This window comes from Procambarus clarkii, chromosome 65, assembly GCF_040958095.1.
Source record: "Procambarus clarkii isolate CNS0578487 chromosome 65, FALCON_Pclarkii_2.0, whole genome shotgun sequence".
Lineage (NCBI taxonomy): Eukaryota > Metazoa > Arthropoda > Malacostraca > Decapoda > Cambaridae > Procambarus > Procambarus clarkii.
In genome coordinates, this window is record NC_091214.1 from 27,329,410 (window position 1) to 27,349,566 (window position 20,157).

The window sequence follows — 20,157 nt, forward strand, 5'->3', positions numbered from 1 at the left end:
CCTACTCTACCGTAGGGGAGCTGGAGTGACCTACTCTACCGTAGGGGAGCTGGAGTGACCTACTCTACCGTAGGGGAGCTGGAGTGACCTACTCTACCGTAGGGGAGCTGGAGTGACCTACTCTACCGTAGGGGAGCTGGAGTGACCTACTCTACCGTAGGGGAGCTGGAGTGACCTACTCTACCGTAGGGGAGCTGGAGTGACCTACTCTACCGTAGGGGAGCTGGAGTGACCTACTCTACCGTAGGGGAGCTGGAGTGACCTACTCTACCGTAGGGGAGCTGGAGTGACCTACTCTACCGTAGGGGAGCTGGAGTGACCTACTCTACCGTAGGGGAGCTGGAGTGACCTACTCTACCGTAGGGGAGCTGGAGTGACCTACTCTACCGTAGGGGAGCTGGAGTGACCTACTCTACCGTAGGGGAGCTGGAGTGACCTACTCTACCGTAGGGGAGCTGGAGTGACCTACTCTACCGTAGGGGAGCTGGAGTGACCTACTCTACCGTAGGGGAGCTGGAGTGACCTACTCTACCGTAGGGGAGCTGGAGTGACCTACTCTACCGTAGGGGAGCTGGAGTGACCTACTCTACCGTAGGGGAGCTGGAGTGACCTACTCTACCGTAGGGGAGCTGGAGTGACCTACTCTACCGTAGGGGAGCTGGAGTGACCTACTCTACCCTAGAGAAGCTGGAGTGACCTACTCTACCGTAGGGGAGCTGGAGTGACCTACTCTACCGTAGGGGAGCTGGAGTGACCTACTCTACCGTAGGGGAGCTGGAGTGACCTACTCTACCGTAGGGGAGCTGGAGTGACCTACTCTACCGTAGGGGAGCTGGAGTGACCTACTCTACCCTGGAGGAGCTGGAGAGACCTACTCTACCCTAGGGAAGCTGGAGTGACCTACTCTACCCTAGAGGAGCTGGGGTGACCTACTCTACCCTAGAGGAGCTGGGGTGACCTACTCTACCCTAGAGGAGCTGGAGTGACCTACTCTACCCTAGAGGAGCTGGAGTGACCTACTCTACCCTAGGGGAGCTGGAGTGACCTACTCTACCCTAGAGGAGCTGGAGAGACCTACTCTACCCTAGGGAAGCTGGGGTGACCTACTCTACCCTAGGGAAGCTGGGGTGACCTACTCTACCCTAGAGGAGCTGGAGTGACCTACTCTACCCTAGAGGAGCTGGAGTGACCTACTCTACCCTAGGGAAGCTGGAGTGACCTACTCTACCCTAGAGAAGCTGGAGTGACCTACTCTACCCTAGAGGAGCTGGAGTGACCTACTCTACCCTAGAGGAGCTGGAGTGACCTACTCTACCCTAGGGAAGCTGGAGTGACCTACTCTACCCTAGAGAAGCTGGAGTGACCTACTGTACCCTAGAGGAGCTGGAGAGACCTACTCTACCCTAGGGGAGCTGGAGTGACCTACTCTACCCTAGGGAAGCTGGAGAGACCTACTCTACTGTAGGGGAGCTGGAGTGACCTACTCTACCCTAGAGGAGCTGGAGTGACCTACTCTACCCTAGAGGAGCTGGGATGACCTATGCAACCCTAGGGAAGTAAGTAATTATCAAAAGAAAACACCAAACTGGGAAGGCTATGTAGCACCATCAAAGTGCGAAATAATCAGAGGGCGCTAAATATCACCAAGGATGCCAATACGAGAACAGAAATGTATAAGGCGAACGATATCAAAAGTATCCGAGTCACCAAGAATTCTATCGAGGGACAGGTGACCGCGAGGGACGGTCGAAAAGCAAGACACACGCTCGTCCTGGAAGTCAGGACATTCAACAAGGATATGTACGACAGTAAGAGGGACAACACAATTTGGGTAATAAGGAGCAGGGCGGCGCTCAATTAAGTGACTGAGTTAAGCGTGTATGGCCAATATACAACTTCGCCAGAGCCGTTTCCCCAATGCCGGTTACGGTGGAAGGAGGACGGCCACGAGGACACTACTCTTAAGAGTACACAGTTTGTTATCAGTAACAGACGACCAACAAGCCTGCCAACGAGCAAAAAGTTGGAATAAGGAATACTTTAACCAGAGATGGGACAAGAGCGGACAGCTTCCCTAGCGGCAGCAACCGCACGCTTGTTTAAAGAGACTCCAATATGGCTGGGAACCCAGCAAAACTCAACCGACTTAAATTTACGGTGAATAAGAAAACGCCAAAGCTGTATCTTGACAACCACTGGATGAACCGGATTAAAGGACCCGAGAGCCATGAGGGCACTACGAGAGTCAACGACAACCACAAAGGAAGATTGACAATGAGAAAGCAGAAGAGCATAGAGAATAGCATAAAGTTCCACTGTGAAGATGCTAGTCACCGGAGGTAAGCGACACATACAAGAGCTGTCAGGACAAACAACACAGTAGCCAACGCCTTCTGCAGACTTAGATCCGTCGGTGAAGATGGAAACAGAGCGGGAGTGTGAAGAAAAGTGTTCAAGGAAAAGGCGTTTCAAAACCGTAGGAGGGGTAAAAGAATTTAGTAATGCGGGTCTAGGAAGTACAAAACTGCGGAAGGGGGACTCTCCACGGGGGCAAAGAAAGAACAACATGAGAAATATTAGAAATATGAACCGAAAGATTATCCTGCAAGTGAGATAACCGGACAGAAAGAGGGAGATGGTGAAGAGGAACATGAACCACAGGATGGGTAAAAGTCAAAGCACGACAGAGGCTAGAGGAAGGATGTTGCAAGGTCCACTACAGATATCGAAGACAGTAGCGATCACGGCGGTCCTGGAGAGATAGGAAGCCAGTGTCATCATACAAGCTGAGGACGGGTGTCGAACGAAAGGCACCAGAACTGAGGCACAACCCAATATGGTGCAAAGCATCAAGACGGCGAAGAGTAGAAGGAGAAGCAGACGAGTAAGCAGGGCAATCATAATCGAGTTTAGACAGGACAAGAGAAGAATGTAAAGCAAGGAGAGTGCGCCTATCCGCTCCGCAAGAAGTATGGGACAATACCCGAAGGAGGGTAATGGCCTTAGAGCATTCAACTCATAGGTAAGAGATATGGGGCAACCAAGACAAACGAGTGACAAAAATCAACCCCAAAAGCTTAGTGGAATCCTTGAACACAATGGGATGACCATAAAGCGACAAAGAAGAACGAAGAATGACACATTTCCGAGTAATAGTCATAGCAAAAGTCTTAGACGTAGAGAACCTGAAGCCATGATCGGTGGCCCAAGACGACACGGCATCAATCGCAAGTTGAAGCCAGCCCTGAAGGAGAGGTGAATCATTACTCCAAAAGCAAAGGGTAAGATCGTCGACATAGAGAGCGGAGAAGACGCCAGAAGGAAGAAAGGAGAGATGACCATTGAGGGCAACCAGGAAAAGAGTAGTGCTCAGAACTATTGTTCTGAGCACTACTCTTGGTGCTCAGAACAATACCTTGGTGCTCCTTCGTATTGCTGAAAAGAGGCAGAGAGAGAGCGGTACCAAGCCTCACCCAAAAGGAACGTCGAGAGAGGAAGCTTTGGAGAAAGAGAGGGAGATTACCACGAAGGCCAAATGAATGAAGTTGGGACAGAATATGATATCTCCAAGTGGTGTCGTAAGCCTTTTCCAGGTCAAAAAGGACGGCAATAATGGAGATTTTCGCAGCAAAAACAGTAAAAATATAGATCTCCAAGTTCCTCAGGACATCCGTTGTGCTGCGGCACTTGCGGAAACCAAATTGAGAATGGGAGAGATGGTGATGGTGTTCCAGGAACCACATCAAACGAACGTTAACCATACGTTCAAAGAGTTTGCAGACACAACTTGTGAGGGCAATAGGGCGAAAGTCCTTAGGGGAAGTCCCCAGAGGCCCTGGTTTATGAACAGGGAGGCCAACGGCTTCGAGCCAGTCCTCAGGGACTGACGACGACTCCCAGATCCGATTATACTGACTCAGTAAATACCGAGACGTGCACGGAGGGAGATGGCGAAGCTTCTTATAATTAATGATATCGGAGCCAGCCGCCATAGAACCACAGAGGGCCAGGGCAGACCGAAGTTCAGAGATAGAGAAGGGATCGTTATAGGGAAGTCAGAGACGAGTGCAGAAATCTAAAAGGCGAGATTCAAAGACAGGTTTACGAAGACGGAAAGATTGAGGAAGAGTAGAACCAGAGCTAACAGAAGAAAAGTGGGAACCCAGTTCGGTAGCGACCTGCAACCGGTCCGCTACAGGAGAATCAAAGAGGTGAAGGACCGGCGAGACATCGGGAACGAACTTACCCGCTATCTTACGGATACACTTCCAAATCTGCGGCAGAGAAGTTTCAGGCGTAATGGTGGAGACATAAGTCATCCAACATTCACGTTTAGCCTTACGGATGGCCCTACGGGCCACCGCACTCGCCTTCCAAAACAAAATAAAAGAATTGGCTGTCTGCCGGCGGCAGTGTCTCTTCCATGCTGCACGCTTACAGTGGACAGCCCGAGCACAGTCAGCATTCCACCAGGGAACGCACTTCCGTGGTCCCTGAGAGGAAGAGAGAGGAATAGAGCGGAGGGCAGCGTCGAAGATGGTGTCATGGAAAAGGAGGACAGAGCGAGGGAGATGCAGAAGGGAGACGTCATAGTAGTACTGAGGGTAAATAGGTTCCAGTCTGCCTTAGCAAACTGCCACCTAGGGAAGGAGAGGGGAGGGTGAAAAGAGAAAAAGGTAACAAGGTTAGGGAAATGGTCACTGCCATGGAGGTCATCAAGAACTCGCCACATGAAATCCAAGTAAAGAGACGACGAGCAGAGAGAAAGATCAAGACAGGAAAGGGTGTGAGTCTGAGTGTCCAAATGAGTGGGCTCACCAGAATTTAGAAGAGACAGAGAAGAAGAGAGGATGAAGGGTACATGAAGACGACCCCGGGTGTTCGTCAGAACATTGCCCTAAAGGGTATGACAACAATTGAAATCACCCAGCAGGAGCACAGACTCCGGCAAAGAGTCCATGCAAGGAGGTGTTTAAGATCGGGAAGAGAAAGCGGGACACTCGGGGGAAGATAAATGGAACAAACCATGTACCATTTCCTCACAAAGATACGAGCAGCAGAACAATGGAGAGGGGATGGAAAAAGTAGGGGGATAATGGGAACATCAAAGCAAATCAAGAGAGCAGAAAGTTAGTATCCCCAGCAACAGCCTGGGGGGGGGGGGGAGGAATAGCCACAGAAGTGACCAGGACGAGCACCAAGCATCAGCTCGTGGAGACAGACACACAAAGGACGAAAACCAGGAAATCAGAAGTTGCAGTTCAAGGAAATTGGCGTAATAACCACGAATGTTCCATTAAAGAATAGACATCGACAAGAAGAGAAAGGACAGCAACAGAGAACAACAAAAAAACAAAGGTGAAAAGGGAAAACAGCACATTAAAAAAGTGCAGGATCAGGGTCAGCAAAATCAGGGTTAGGGGGCATGGGTAAACTGAGTAAAGATGGATGGAAGGGAGCGGGAGGACAGACCAGAGGTGGACGCGCAGGGACAGGTGGAGGGGGGAACAACCGAGGGTCAAGGACAGCAGCGGAAGGGGCAGAAACCAAGGAATGGACCTCATCAAGGGCAGCACCCGAGGGTAAAGCGGGAGGGCCAAAGAAACCTAAATATCAGGAACAGGAGGTGCAACCACCGAAACGGAAGGGGATGGAGCGAGAGGGGTAGGGGGCGAGGAAGAAAGTGAAGCCTTCTTACCTGCCTGGGAGGAGGAAGAAGAGGAGCCAGGCTTTCGCTTCTGACTCAGAGACAGGCTTCCCAGCAACGATGTACTGGGCAACAGATTCAAGTGTCTCAACAGGAGAAGCAGAACCAGAGCAAACACGATTGCCGTTGGGAGAGTGATGGACATCAGCCCGCACCGACTGGTGGTGTGGAGAGCTAAGAGTCGGGGGGGAGAAGGATGGGAAGGAGGCTCAGAGGGAGACGAGGAAGAAGATACAGGAGACATAACAGATTGGGTAGAAAGAAGGGGAACCCCAGACAGAGAACCATGAGGGAGACCCTTCGGGACAGAACTCAAAGGAACGGAGGCGGTGGCGGTGGGCGTATCTGGGTCTAAGGCCTGGAAACGGTTGTGAGACTGAGGAAGATGGGAAGGACGAGGAGAAGAAGAGCGCAACACGCGAGCATAGGAGACATTAGCATAAAGCGGGAGACGCCGAACCTGGTGCCTCACCTCAGGAAAAGACAAACGTTCCCGGTGCTTCAAGGTGAGGACGGCTGCCTCAAGCTTGTAATGAATACATGCGCGGGAGAAGGTAGGATGGGCCTCACCTCAATTGAGATAGCGAGCCTGGGGAAAAGTGCACTTCGACTTAGAGTGACCTTCGCCCCTACACAAAGGACAGAGAGAGACAGTCACAGAGCAGCGGAGGGCTCTATGCCCAAACAGCCAGCACTTATTTCAGAGCCGAGGAGAGGGAATGTACTCCTGGACGGAGCACCTGGCACCTTCAAGAATGACAGAGGGTGGAAGGGTCCTACCATCGAAGGAAATTTTCACAATCCGAAGAGGTTGACGGTGACGACCTCGAGAAGGACGAGTAAATGAGTCTACCTGGAGGACAGAATGGCCCTTGGCTTCGAGGATATGTCGAATATCTTCGTGGCAGTCCTGTAGATTCCGAACACCGGTTGCAACATGGTGTGGGAGCAGAACAGTCCTAACACTGTCATTCAACTGAGCGTTCTTGGAGACCCAAACAGGAGTCTCGCTAAGGCAAGATAAGGCGGCCAAGCGAGAGGCTGTATCCTGAGAAGGAGCAGCAACAACACATGTACCGAGACAAGTAGGGTTGAAGGTAACAGAGTCATCCACGGAATCAACAAAATGTCGATAGAGGGAGAAATCGTCAGGAGGCGCAGAATCAAGAGGGAGGAGATCAAAATATTTGGCCCATGAAGCGTGACCAAACTAGGCCTGATTCGCATCAGTACCGGAAGGAATCGAGCGAGTGCTGCCATGGCGCAGACGGCGTTGAGAACCCCCAGAAAGAGAGAGGGGGGTTAAAAGGTGCAGTAGTCACAACGAGAGGAAACCGAGCCACACCAGGTGACGAAGTGGTCACCACTGGGGGCTTGGGGCTCGACCCAACCACAGAGGAGGGAGGGGAGCCGAGGGAAGAAGTCAGGAGGGTCAAAGGAGGAGCAAGGTCGGGGCTCAATGCAGCGGGGGCTACAGAGCCCAGTCTTCCAATACAGTCTGACTCGGGGGGCTTGGTCGCCCACTCCACGAGCCTGAGAGGGTACAAGAGGAATATTCAGACAAAAACGAAAAGAAACACGTTCATTCACGAATGTGCCACCATACCCACCATGGAGCCACAATTAGAGGCAGGACACCCAACAAGAAGCTATCGCCGATCATGCCGGGGCCCCCTAGTGGTACGTCGTGAGCATACGCCCCACAAACACCACCTTAAGAACCGTCAGTCCATCGAGATCGGGTTCAGTGACGAAAGGAGGATTGACAATAAAAGGTTCCCCTTGCTCAAGACGTTGGGTACTACAGTTCTACGGGTGCAAGAGTATGCCTCCTCAAGCACCCGAGCGCCAAAACAAAATAAGGCCAAAAGATTGATCGAAACAGGCACAAGGTCAGCAAGAAATGACAAAGAGAAAAGAGAAGAGGGGGGGGGGGCGAAACGAAACAGAAGAAATAGGAAAAGTTGTCCAGCAGAATTAGACAGGACAGCAGCAGAAGCATAAGGCTACAAAAGGACAGAGGACTGTCCCAAGGAGCATCACACTCCGGCAGCCGCCCACCAAGCCCCCTCACAGCAACAACAAGCTGCACAGGGGGGGGGGGTGAATATTCATAAAAAGAAAAAGAATAAAGCCTGCTAGGATTTTCCCACATGCCCTATTAAACCACTGATTCTTTTGTTGCTTCTGGGCTTTTTTTCCTGTCGGGCCCTTGATAAACCTGTTTACTGCCTTCTGACACTTTTGGATGACATAGTCCATCATGTCTTGTACGGACATAGTTCTGAGTTCTGTGTCCTATGGTATATCCCTTAGGAATTTTCTCATCTCCTCATAATTTCCCTTTCGGTATGCCAGCCCTTTGTTTCCCCAGTTCTTTTTGGGGGGAGATAATTCGTAGCTCAACCAGGTACACAAAGATCAATACACTGTGATCACTCATTCCCAAGTGGGCTTCCAACTTAACTTCCCTTATATCTGACTCATTTAGGGTAAATATCATATCAAACAAAGCTGGTTCATCCTCTCCTCTCCTCTCATTCTTGTCAGTCCCTTGATGTGTTGGCTTAGAAAGTTTCTTGTTGCCACGTCCAGCAGCTTAGCTCTCCATGTGTCCGGTCCTCCATGTGGGTCTCTGTTCTCCCAATCTATCTTCCCGTGGTTGACGTCTCCCATGATTAGTAGTCTGGATCTGTTCCTGCTAGCTACAGAAGCTCCTCTCTCTATTATGTTGATGGTGGCAATGTTGTTTCTGTCATATTCCTATCTGGGTCTTCTGTGATTTGGTGAGGGTTATGTATGACTACTACTGTAATTTTATGTCCTCCAATTGCTATGGTAACTGTCATGTAATCACTGGGAAATCTTCACAGTCCTGAATAACCATCTCTTCAAAACTCCAGCCTATTCTTATCAGCAAATGTACACCACCACCTCCTCTCCCTTCTCTCTCTTTCTGTGTGTGTGTGTGTGTGTGTGTGTGTGTGTGTGTGTGTGTGTGTGTGTGTGTGTGTGTGTGTGTGTGTGTGTGTGTACGTACTTAAGTGTTGGGGTGTTTACACAAGGACACAAGACGGTGGGGAGGGGGGGGGAGGGATGGTGGGAGAGAAGGAGTCACAAGGAAGGAGACTCATCTGCTGGAGGGGGAGATCCCGGACCTTGGCCGGGATGCTCACGTCCGTCCTGGAGAGGAGCGGCGACACCTCACAGCCTCCCTCTAGTGGTGAAGCTCAGGGCGGATCACCTCCCCTCACCACCCTCACCCCCATCAGCCCCCACCACCACCACTAGCCCCTACCACCACCACCACCACCACTAGCCCCTACCACCCCCACCAGCAGTTCGGAGTATTGAATGGAATACCAATGTTTACACACTTCACCCTGTTTTTTCATACTGTAGATGTTTCTATGAACATTCAATAGAGATCGATATATAAAGAGAGAGGGAGGGGAGAGAGAGAGAAGGAAGGGAGAGAGAGAGAAAGAGAGGGAGGGGAGAGAGAGAGAAGGAAGGGAGAGAGAGAGATTATCTGATATACAAGTTCCCATTGAATTAATCAACCAATATAATAGAGGAGACAAAGCCTCCCTGTAAAAGCTGGCATTAACTTTACAAGTTTTCGAGCCATCATAGTTGACAGTGTGGCACCCACCGTCACCTGGAGGGTGACAGTGTGGCACCCACCGTCACCTGGAGGGTGACACCTGCCGTCACCTGGAGGGTGACAGTGTGACACCTGCCGTCACCTGGAGGGTGACAGTGTGACACCTGCCGTCACCTGGAGGGTGACAGTGTGACACCTGCCGTCACCTGGAGGGTGACAGGAACAGTTGACAAAGGTGGTAATAACAGAGAATCGACATGGACCATGGACAGTGACAGTCGACAGGAACACTAATCAGTGCCAATAAACAGAGCCAGCAGACAGGTCCAGTAGACAGGGCCAGAGCAGAGAGTTGCTGTAAACAGGAGCAAAGCAGACAAGGACAAATGAAAGGTTTTGTTACCGGCGAAAAAGAATCTGTCAACAGGGACAGCGACGGGTAAACTGTTTACAGCTCCTGTCTCAAGCAGGAGCCTCGGGACGAACAACACACACAAAATCGAAGTTAAAATATTGGACAAAATTCCGAAATATCGTCTCCACAGAGGGGGGAGGGGGGTTATACTCCCCCCTTCCTCGCTCGGGGGCGAGGGGCCGGGGGGGGGGGAGGAAGGTTATACTCCCCCCTTCCTCGCTCGGGGGCGGCGGGGGGGGGGGGGGAGTTGTATACCGGTTCCCAGTGAACACAATTTTATTTGCTGGATTGGATTCTACGTCGCTCTGTTTCACCCTCTGTTTCACGCTGTATGGACGGGTGAGGGAGGTAAGGGAGGGAGAAGGTAAGGGGTGAGGGAGACAAGAGAGTGAGGGCGGTGGGCAGGGGGGGGGAATGGAGATAAGGAAGGTGTGGGGGTGGATATATTGGGGTGAGGGAGGGGGGAGATATTGGGGTGAGGGAAGGGGGGAGATATTGGGGTGAGGGAGGGGGGAGATATTGGGGTGAAGGGGGAGATATTGGGGTGAGGGAAGGGGGGAGATATTGGGGTGAGGGAAGGGGGGAGATATTGGGGTGAGGGAAGGGGGGAGATATTGGGGTGAGGGAGGGGGGAGATATTGGGGTGAGGGAGGGGGGGGAGATATTGGGGTGAGGGGGGGGGAGATATTGGGGTGAAGGGGGAGATATTGGGTGAGGGAGGGGGGGATATAGGCATGAAAGGTGTGGGAGAGCTGAGGGTTGAAGGGAGATAAGGTGTGATATGAACGTGTGATTATTAGCTCGTTAGTGATTATTTACATAGCTGAGTAAACAAAAGTCATTGAAGTAGTGGCTATGATTACTCTGATAAGGTGATAGACAGGAGCGGGTCTTGATCAGAAATACTAAGTCTGATGAACTAAGGTGGAGGACGGGAGCTGGAGCTCGGTAATGGCGTTTTCTTTACTTACTCAGAAGTATGACTGCTTTAAATTTTACGGAAATTGATTAGGTATTAACGAAGATACGAGAGGAGATTAAGATGGGGGACAGGAGCTGGAGCTCGGTAACTAAATTGTTGTAATCACTGAGGGCTGCCCTCTGCGAGTCCCAACCAGCCAAGTGGAAGGACGGAGAGCATAGCCCTCGGATTAGGAGAACTTATTCTTAGGAAGAGAATTGCTGAGAAAAGCAACTATACAAGATAAAATGAACAGGAACTGAGACAATGAGAGCACACTGAGACAATGAGAGCACACTGAGTAAAAATCCGCCCCTCAGCGGGGGGGGGGGGGGGCAGGCTATGAGAAACAGAAGGAACTAGCAAATCTGTTATCAACTCTCAAAGTAAGATTTTCTAGACTAATACCCACAAAGGACTCCTCATTCATAGCACTATGCTACCAGGATGTAGATGTGGATACAATCATCAAGGGAGATAACATACGTATGGTGAGGGATAAACATTTCCAAGTTATTATTCCCCCCCCGAGCTGCAGGCTAGGAAGACAATAATCTTGGAGAGACTTGATGCAGGAATTACTGAAGACACCCCAGAAAATATTAAACACGATATAGAACAGAGGAATGAGTGGGCCAAGGTGGAAGAGGTAATCCTCATGCCGAGATTGTCTAACATGATGAAAATAAGGTTTGAAGAAATCTCCATGGCACAGAAAGCCCTCAGCCAAGGTATCCATTGCAACTACTATCACCTTAGCACCGACAACAACAACCTTGAGCAGGAGGAATACTATAACATTACCCCTTGTTGGACATGCTATAAATACGATCACACAGCCGCAGAGTGCAAACAAACGGGCCAAGTATGTTCAGAACGTGCCGGGCAGGGACACACATACAGAGACTGCATAAATAAATCAAACCCCAAATGTCTCAACTGTGGTGATCCCCACCGCACACTGGCATCAATATGTCCCACTAGGAAGGACATCCTAAAACAAAAAAGGGCCGATGCCTTAGCAAAAAAGACAGCAATGGCCAATAATACTTATGCAGGTATAACTACCACCAATGCTTGGTCAAACAAGGTATCACATAATCCAGCAAACACTATCCCACACACTCCAACAAACATGACCTCACAGGTAAATGGGGACCTACCCACAAAGATCCTGAGCAGTATGTTCTTTGCTCATTTAGAAAACATAGCAAACCCAGGGGTCATTTAGATCTGTAATTAAAGAAATGTACAAGATGAATAGTCTCCCATTAATGGAATTCCCAGACACTTCCTCCTCCACTAACATCATAAAAGCCCTGGTGGACAGCAATGTAGCCAGCACTACCCCAACTGTGACTACCTCCCAACAAGTGGCAGCACCCACGACCCCAGCAACCACCAACAAGTGGCAGCACCCACGACCCCAGCAACCACCAACAAGTGGCAGCACCCACGACCCCAGCAACCACCAACAAGTGGCAGCACCCACGACCCCAGCAACCACCAACAAGCCAGAGGAAGATGATACAACACCAGCAACTACCACTCAGGACCCCCGGAGACGGCCCACACATAAACAATAAAACATACAAGTACCACAGGACCAGGGACCCACAACGGTTCTCACTGCTTCCCGCACACCCACACAAAATGTTGCACAAGCCTCAGTAGTGACCCCAAACACAATAAATTTGTTCTCAAGAAAAGCAACCCACCCGGTTACCCACAAGACCCTCCGAGAGCAAATAAAAACTCAGCACATAACATTCCAACACAACATTCCGGATGTCCCTACGAGTGACGTGTACGGCCAGATAATGCCATATACTTTTCACCAAAACCCAAACCCCATAACCATTCAACAGATAAGCGGCGAGGACTTTAACACAATGCGCAATGGTTATGGACCGATCCCAAACAATCCACAAGGTGGAAGAGACCCATCAGATTCAACATAGCCATCCAGTCATTAACAATAATTCAACACAATGTTCTATGCTGGACTCCGCACAGAGCATTGGAACTCAGCAACTTGTACAGAGAAATAGACCCTGATATAATACTCATTAACAGCCATGGAAAAAAGAATGGTGAGAAGATAAAGATCTTCAATTACAATATTGACCAGGTCAACAGAGCTGACCAGGCCAACGATGGAGCGGCAATTGCCGTTAAAAGAAATATTCCTCACAAAATTCTAGATAACTTCCAGGAAAACTTCCTGGCAATTGAACTCCAAACTACGAAAGGTATAATCCTCATATGAACATGGTACCAACCACCGAGACGTCCTTACCTTCCCCTGGCCGACATCATGAAACTTACCAGAAGGAACAGACCTGCCTACTTTCTGGGTGATCTGAACGCCAAGCACAGAACACTGGGACACGGAAGGAACAACCAAGCAGGAGAAGCCATCCACAATATGATAAGGAACGGAAATCTAACCCACCTGGGCCCGGACTTCCCAACTTACGTCAGACAAGGCCACAGTGGTAAGCCAGACATAATACTGTCCAACAACCACCACTTCCTAAACACCCACATAGAAAGGGTCCCTGTGAGCACCATCGACCACTTACCAATAATAATGACGCTGTCAACTAACCCCATTCAGAAACCCTCACCACCAAGACTTCAATACACTAAAACTGACTGGGAAGCATTCAAAAGCAGTGCACAGGAAATCAGTGTCACAGATTTTAATGGAAAGGAAACATCATGCATAAACGCCGAGTTAAATACATGGATTAGCACCATAGAAAAATGCATGACTGACCACATCCCCGTAGCTCACCACATAACGCTCCCACACCCCCCAGCCACTGAGGCGCTCAGGACACTGCAAACCAGATATAACAACCTTCAACAACTCATAACACAACACGGGTGGACGGATGAGCGCAAAAGACTACAAAGGGAGCTTCAAGATGAGCTGCAAGATCTATGCAAAACAGAGTACACCAAACAATGGGATGACCTAATAAGCACAATCCAAGTCGACTACAGAAACCCAGGAAAGTTCTGGAAAAAAGTAAAGACCGTGATGGGAAGCTCTTCTGAGGAAACACCCTACATCATAGACGCCTCAGGGAATAAACTCTATGAGGAGAGAGAACAAGAGCAGGAATTCAGGAAGTTCTGGGAAAAAAAATTCAGGATAAACCCGGAAGAAAATTTAAATTTTTGCCCAATTAATGAAAGGGAAATTACAACTCAAGTCGATAACAGAGCTGCAGCACTACTCCCGACGCAAACAACAGACCTTAACAACATACGCGATGACTGCCACCTTATGAAACACACAACCATTGCAGAGGTCCATAAAACAATTATGGGTTCCAAGAACAAGGCGCCGGGCAACAGCAAGATAAATAAGATGGTATTATCGAACCTAACAGTGATTGCACTCCATCAATACACATGTATCATAAATGCAGCTCTTGCATCTGGATTATTCCCCACATACTTCAAGAATGCCACAATAAGATTAATAGTCCCCAAGCCAGGTAAACCCCCAACCCAAACTGAAAACTACAGGCCAATTTCCCTCCTCGAAGTACCAGGTAAAATATTCGAAAAAATAATCAACCAGAGACTTGTGAAGTACATGGAAGAGGAAGGGAAGTATAACACCAGGCAGCATGGGTTTAGACACCACAGAGGGGCCCATACAGCTATAGCCCTGATCTACCAGCATATAGCCAACGCAGTGTCGAAAAAATATCAGTGTAATATAGTGCTTAGAGACGTCTCGAAAGCCTTCGACAAAGTGTGGCACACAGGCCTAAAATATAAGATATCTGAACTAGAGCTTCCCGAGAGATTTACTGCTACTCTCTGCAGCTTTATAGACAATAGAACTGCTAGGCTTAATATCGGCAGCTACTTGGGTGACGTAATAGAATTGAAAAGTGGAGTACCACAAGGAAGCTGCCTCTCCCCCACTCTATTCAACATATATACAGCTGACCTACCCCAACTCCAACATGGAGAATACATCACATACGCTGACGATGTTACCCAAATAATTTGCCAACCGGGACCATCAAAGCCGCTACTAGCCGACAAGACCAAGGCAGCAATCAACTCATAAACAACTTTGAGAAGCAATGAAAAATTAGCACCAACAAACAAAAGTTTCAGATAATACTCATTGCGAAAAGAAACCCGGACCCCATCATCCTTGACCCTATCATTCTGCCTACCTCCGATCCAATATGCGGAGGTAGGCAGAATACTGGGACTTATGATAAATAGAACAGGGATACAAATTCATGTAAGGGACCGACTAAACAAAGCAGCATTAGGAAAACTGAAAAGATTCCGAAGCCTCAGTACTAACATTCAGATCCACCTATATAAGGTTCTAGTTCGGCCGCATCTAGAGTATCCACCAGTACCACTACACACCATAAAGAAAACAAACATGCAAAAACTGCAAGCAGTACAAAATAAGGCGCTAAGGAGAGCAGCAAAACACCGTCCACCATATGATCAGACAATCCAGGAGCTCCATGAACTCCTGAACATACAGCCACTAAACATCAGACTGCAGCACCAAGCCATCAGGGTGTGGAACACCATCCCAATGTTAGAGAACCCAATGTTTGAAAGATTGCTCCAAGATGAGACGCCCCGCTCCCACAGCTGGTGGCCCAAGAGCCTCGATTCTCTGGATGAAAACCCCGCCCCACAGTATATAATTCCTAGATGAGATACTGACCAGATATCCTTCCCCCATAATTGGAAAACTGAGTATGTAGGTGTGTATGTATGCATGTGTGTGTATATGGGTGTGTATGAGTGGGTATATGTGGATGTGTGTATATGTATATATGAGTATGTGTGTGTATATGTATATTGTGACGGGAAAGTGTTGGAGTGTAGATGTTCGGCAGTGTCCTCCAATGGCAGGTGTCAATGCCTGGTCACATAAAAAAAAAAAAAGAGTGCTTGCCTGTTGTCTGTGGTAAGTGAGAGGAAGGAACACGTAATACACAAAGTATGAACAATGAAACTTTAATATATTTACTTTAAACATAAATGAAAATAAAGACAAATCTCGGGGGAGTGAAAAGTACAATTGAATAACAAAGATAAATGCAAAGACAATGAGACAATAGTATAAAGGCGAAATGATAAAATGGTGCTGAGAATATCCGCTATGGCTGAGACCTCCCTTCGTATACAAGCCAGTGAGCTTAGTATGCCAGAGAGAGATGTCAACTCTAAGAGCACAAAGAATATTCTGAAGTTGATAGCTGGTCAGGGCTCCGACGTCGATTCAGGTAGATGGCGTGGAGGTGCAGTGTGCAGGTGCGCGGTTGGCGAGTCACCAATCAGGAGCAGGCAGGCTGGAATCGGTAGTTTGCTGGTTGACGACAAGCCGGCATGGAGGGTGTGTGGAGTAGGGGGGATCTTGGGTACGTTTTGCCTCCTGGTCAAAACGTTTTGTGCTACCGGTGACGTATCTTGAATGTAGCATCTTATACTTGTTAACTGGACGCAACCTGAGGTAGGGAAGAGCAGGCTCAATCTCTCTAGAAAGAGATTATCGTCACAATATTATATATATATAATATATATATATATATATATATATATATATATATATATATATATGAACAAGCCTGAATGGTCCCCAGGACAATATGCAACTGAAAACTCACACCCCAGAAGTGACTCGAACCCATACTCCCAGGAGCAACGCAACTGGTATGTACAAGACGCCTTAATCCACTTGACAATCACGACCGGACATAATGAGGTGATAGCCGAAGCTATTTGAACCACCCCACCGCCGGCACTCGGATGGTAATCTTGGGCATAGCATTTTACCAAATCACCTCATTCTTTGGGGCACACGTGAGGAACACAAAACACAAAAGAACACATGTCAACGGAAGCAGGAGACATCCGCGCCTGGATGACATACAAGGCATCCAACACCCTCGTTCTCATCCGCTAGCTTACCGGGCACCCCTTCCCCTCCACCACCACCCCATCCCTCACCCTTCCCCTCTCATATCCCTTCCGTTTCCCCTCCTTCTCTCCCTTCCCTCCGCCACCTCTCACACTTTTTGTATAAATATTTTGAGCCACCTTTGAACTGTGACGCCCTACAGGACGCTGCTCCTCCTCCCCTTTGATGGTGGAGCCGGAAGCTGCATCTGGCAAGTTTGGACGCTCGGCTCTTGTGTCTTATCAACCCGACGGAGCAGCTTCTTTGATCGTAAAATGGCAGGTTTTGCCTGGTGAGTGTTCCAGGGGCTCGAACCCTCGCTCTCGACAAGTCCGCCTCGCCCAGATAACTTCCTGGAAACAGTCATATTGACTTACCAACTTTGGCCATAACGGAGGAGCATCGCGGGGCGTCCACGAGCTGCTGGCGGGAGTTAGTCTTATGAACTGAAGTAAGGCGGCTGAACATGCAGCTGAACATGCGGCTGAACATGCGGCTGAACATGTGGCTGAACATGCAGCTGAACATGCAGCTGAACATGTAGCTGAACATGTGGCTGAACATGTAGCTGAACATGCAGCTGAACATGCAGCTGAACATGCAGCTGAACATGCAGCTGAACATGTGGCTGAACATGTGGCTGAACATGCAGCTGAACATGTAGCTGAACATGTAGCTGAACATGTAGCTGAACATGCGGCTGAACATGTAGCTGAACATGCAGCTGAACATGTAGCTGAACATGTGGCTGAACATGCAGCTGAACATGTAGCTGAACATGCAGCTGAACATGTAGCTGAACATGCAGCTGAACATGTAGCTTAACATGCGGCTGAACAAACAGCTGAACATGAAGCTGAACATGCAGCTGAACATGTAGCTGAACATGCAGCTGAACATGCAGCTGAACTTGCAGCTGAACATGCGGCTGAGCATGTGGCTGAACATGCGGCTGAACATGCAGCTGAACATGCGGCTGAGCATGTGGCTGAACATGCGGCTGAACATGCAGATGAACATGCAGCTGAACATGCAGCTGAGCATGTGGCTGAACATGTAGCTGAACATGCGGCTGAACATGCAGCTGAACATGCAGCTGAACATGTGGCTGAACATGTAGCTGAACATATGGCTGAACATGTAGCTGAACATGCAGCTGAACATGCAGCTGAACATGCAGCTGAACATGTGGCTGAACATGCAGCTGAACATGCAGCTGAACATGCGGCTGAACATGCGGCTGAACATGCGACTGAACATGCAGCTGAACATGCAGCTGAACATGCGGCTGAACATGCGGCTGAACATGCCGCTGAACATGTAGCTGAACATGCAGCTGAACATGCAGCTGAACATGTGGCTGAACATGCGGCTGAACATGTAGCTGAACATGCAGCTGAACATGCCGCTGAACATGCCGCTGAACATGCGGCTGAACATGCAGCTGAACATGCAGCTGAACATGCGGCTGAACATGCAGCTGAACATGCAGCTGAACATGCAGCTGAACATGTAGCTGAACATGTAGCTGAACATGTAGCTGAACATGCGGCTGAACATGCAGCTGAACATGCGGCTGAACATGCGGCTGAACAAGCAGCTGAACATGCAGCTGAACATGAAGCTGAACATGCAGCTGAACATGCAGCTAAACATGTGGCTGAACATGCAGCTGAACATGCAGCTGAACATGCAGCTGAACATGTGGCTGAACATGCGGCTGAACATGCAGCCGAACATGCAGCCGAACATGCAGCTGAACTTGCAGCTGAACTTGCAGCTGAACATGCAGCTAAACATGTGGCTGAACTTGCAGCTGAACATGCAGCTGAACATGCAGCTGAACATGTGGCTGAACATGCGGCTGAACATGCGGCTGAACATGCAGCCGAACATGCAGCTGAACTTGCAGCTGAACTTGCAGCTGAACTTGCAGCTGAACATGCAGCTGAACATGCAGCTGAGCATGTGGCTGAACATGTAGCTGAACATGCACCTGAACATGCGGCTGCACATGCGGCTGCACATGCGGCTGCACATGTAGGCAGCACTCTACATCGCCTCAGGGACGTTCTACCGTGTGTTTACACTCATGTATCCGTCTTGTCTCTCGTGTGATGAGGTGATGGTACGGTCTCCTGGCGACCTGTCATCATGGGTGGATATTCCCGCAGTTAACCGTTAACCATCGTACATAACAGTCTCGTAAATCCCCAGGTCATGGACCGCGGGATATAACGCGTTGCACCCTCCAAGCGAAAAACTAAAGCGCATCTCATAACGCATGCAACTGCAGGAATAAAAACTGGAAGTTGCGAAGACTGCCACGATAGAGCGAGTTGTCTAGTCTGCAGTGGCAGAGAGAGACCTACTTACTGGAGATGCTTCTGCTGCTAGTTTTTACGCGTTCACGTTCATTAAGTGATTGTTATTGGCATGTCACGCCGCTGCTGTGATTTCACTGCGATCTGACCGGGGTGTAATAGTGTGAACGCCATTATCATAGGCTCCAGTGTAGTCGAGGTGGTTGTAAATATCTGGTTGTGCCCCGGTTTGGGGCCTTCAGAACCTCTTAGAGGACACAGTAGAGTTCTGGGTTGGTCAACTTTTGTACCACCGTGGCCGAGTGGCCGAGTGGCCGAGTCGGGTAAGTCAGGCGTCAAGGAATCACGAGGTCACGTGTACAAGTCACTCTATTGTCTCACAATGATTTTAATAATAATATATTAAACATATATATACATATTACATTATATTATATATATATATATATATATATATATATATATATATATATATATATATATATATATATATATATATATATATATATAAAGTATATTTTGGTAGCAGTCTTTCCTGTAGACATATATTATTAAATATGACCGAAAAAGTAAGATTAATAATTCTAACACGAATTTTCTCAATCATTCGTACATTTCTTTTCACTGTTGGAGGTAAATCAAAAATCAATTCTCCAAAATTCATTTTTATTTCTAGTCTGACGCGACACGAGCGCGTTTCGTAAAACTTATTACATTTTCAAAGACTTTAGTTCACAAATACACAACAATATATTATATATATATATATATATATATATATATATATATATATATATATATATATAGATATGTATATATATATGTATATATGTCGTACCTAGTAGCCAGAACGCACTTCTTGGCCTACTATGCAAGGCCCGATTTGCCTAATAAGCCAAGTTTTCCTGAATTAATATATTTTCTCTAATTTTTTTCTTATGAAATGATAAAGCTACCCATTTCATTATGTATGAGGTCAATTTTTTTTATTGGAGTTAAAATTAACGTAGATATATGACCGAACCTAACCAACCCTACCTAACCTATCTTTATAGGTTAGGTTAGGTAGCCGAAAAAGTTAGGTTAGGTTAGGTTAGGTAGGTTAGGTAGTCGAAAAACAATTAATTCATGAAAACTTGGCTTACTAGGCAAATTTGGCCTTGCATAGTAGGCTG

The 20,157-nt window shown here is 48.4% G+C and overlaps 1 protein-coding gene across 1 annotated transcript; it reads left to right on the forward strand.

The window, feature by feature from the left end:
- Positions 1–2,419: 2,419 nt before the first annotated feature.
- On the forward strand, positions 2,420–18,776 carry LOC123771198 (kinesin-like protein K39). The gene is made up of 6 exons (XM_069309750.1): positions 2,420–2,608; positions 3,077–3,255; positions 12,767–12,942; positions 16,822–16,950; positions 17,131–17,474; positions 17,592–18,776. Exons 1-6 carry the CDS (start codon positions 2,420–2,422, stop codon positions 18,774–18,776), a joined length of 2,202 nt encoding a protein of 733 aa, XP_069165851.1.
- Positions 18,777–20,157: the final 1,381 nt, after the last annotated feature.

What these genes read in the sequence shown, in the direction of transcription:
- LOC123771198 (XM_069309750.1), top strand. Translation starts at nt 2,420, where the DNA reads ATGGAAACAGAGCGGGAGTGTGAAGAAAAGTGTTCAAGGAAAAGGCGT. An exon ending in TGAACTCCAAACTACGAAAG is followed by an intron (nt 12,943 to 16,821) that starts GTATAATCCTCA and finishes GACGCCCTACAG; the next exon opens with GACGCTGCTCCTCCTCCCCT. An exon ending in CTGAACATGCAGCTGAACAT is followed by an intron (nt 17,475 to 17,591) that starts GTAGCTTAACAT and finishes CATGCGGCTGAG; the next exon opens with CATGTGGCTGAACATGCGGC.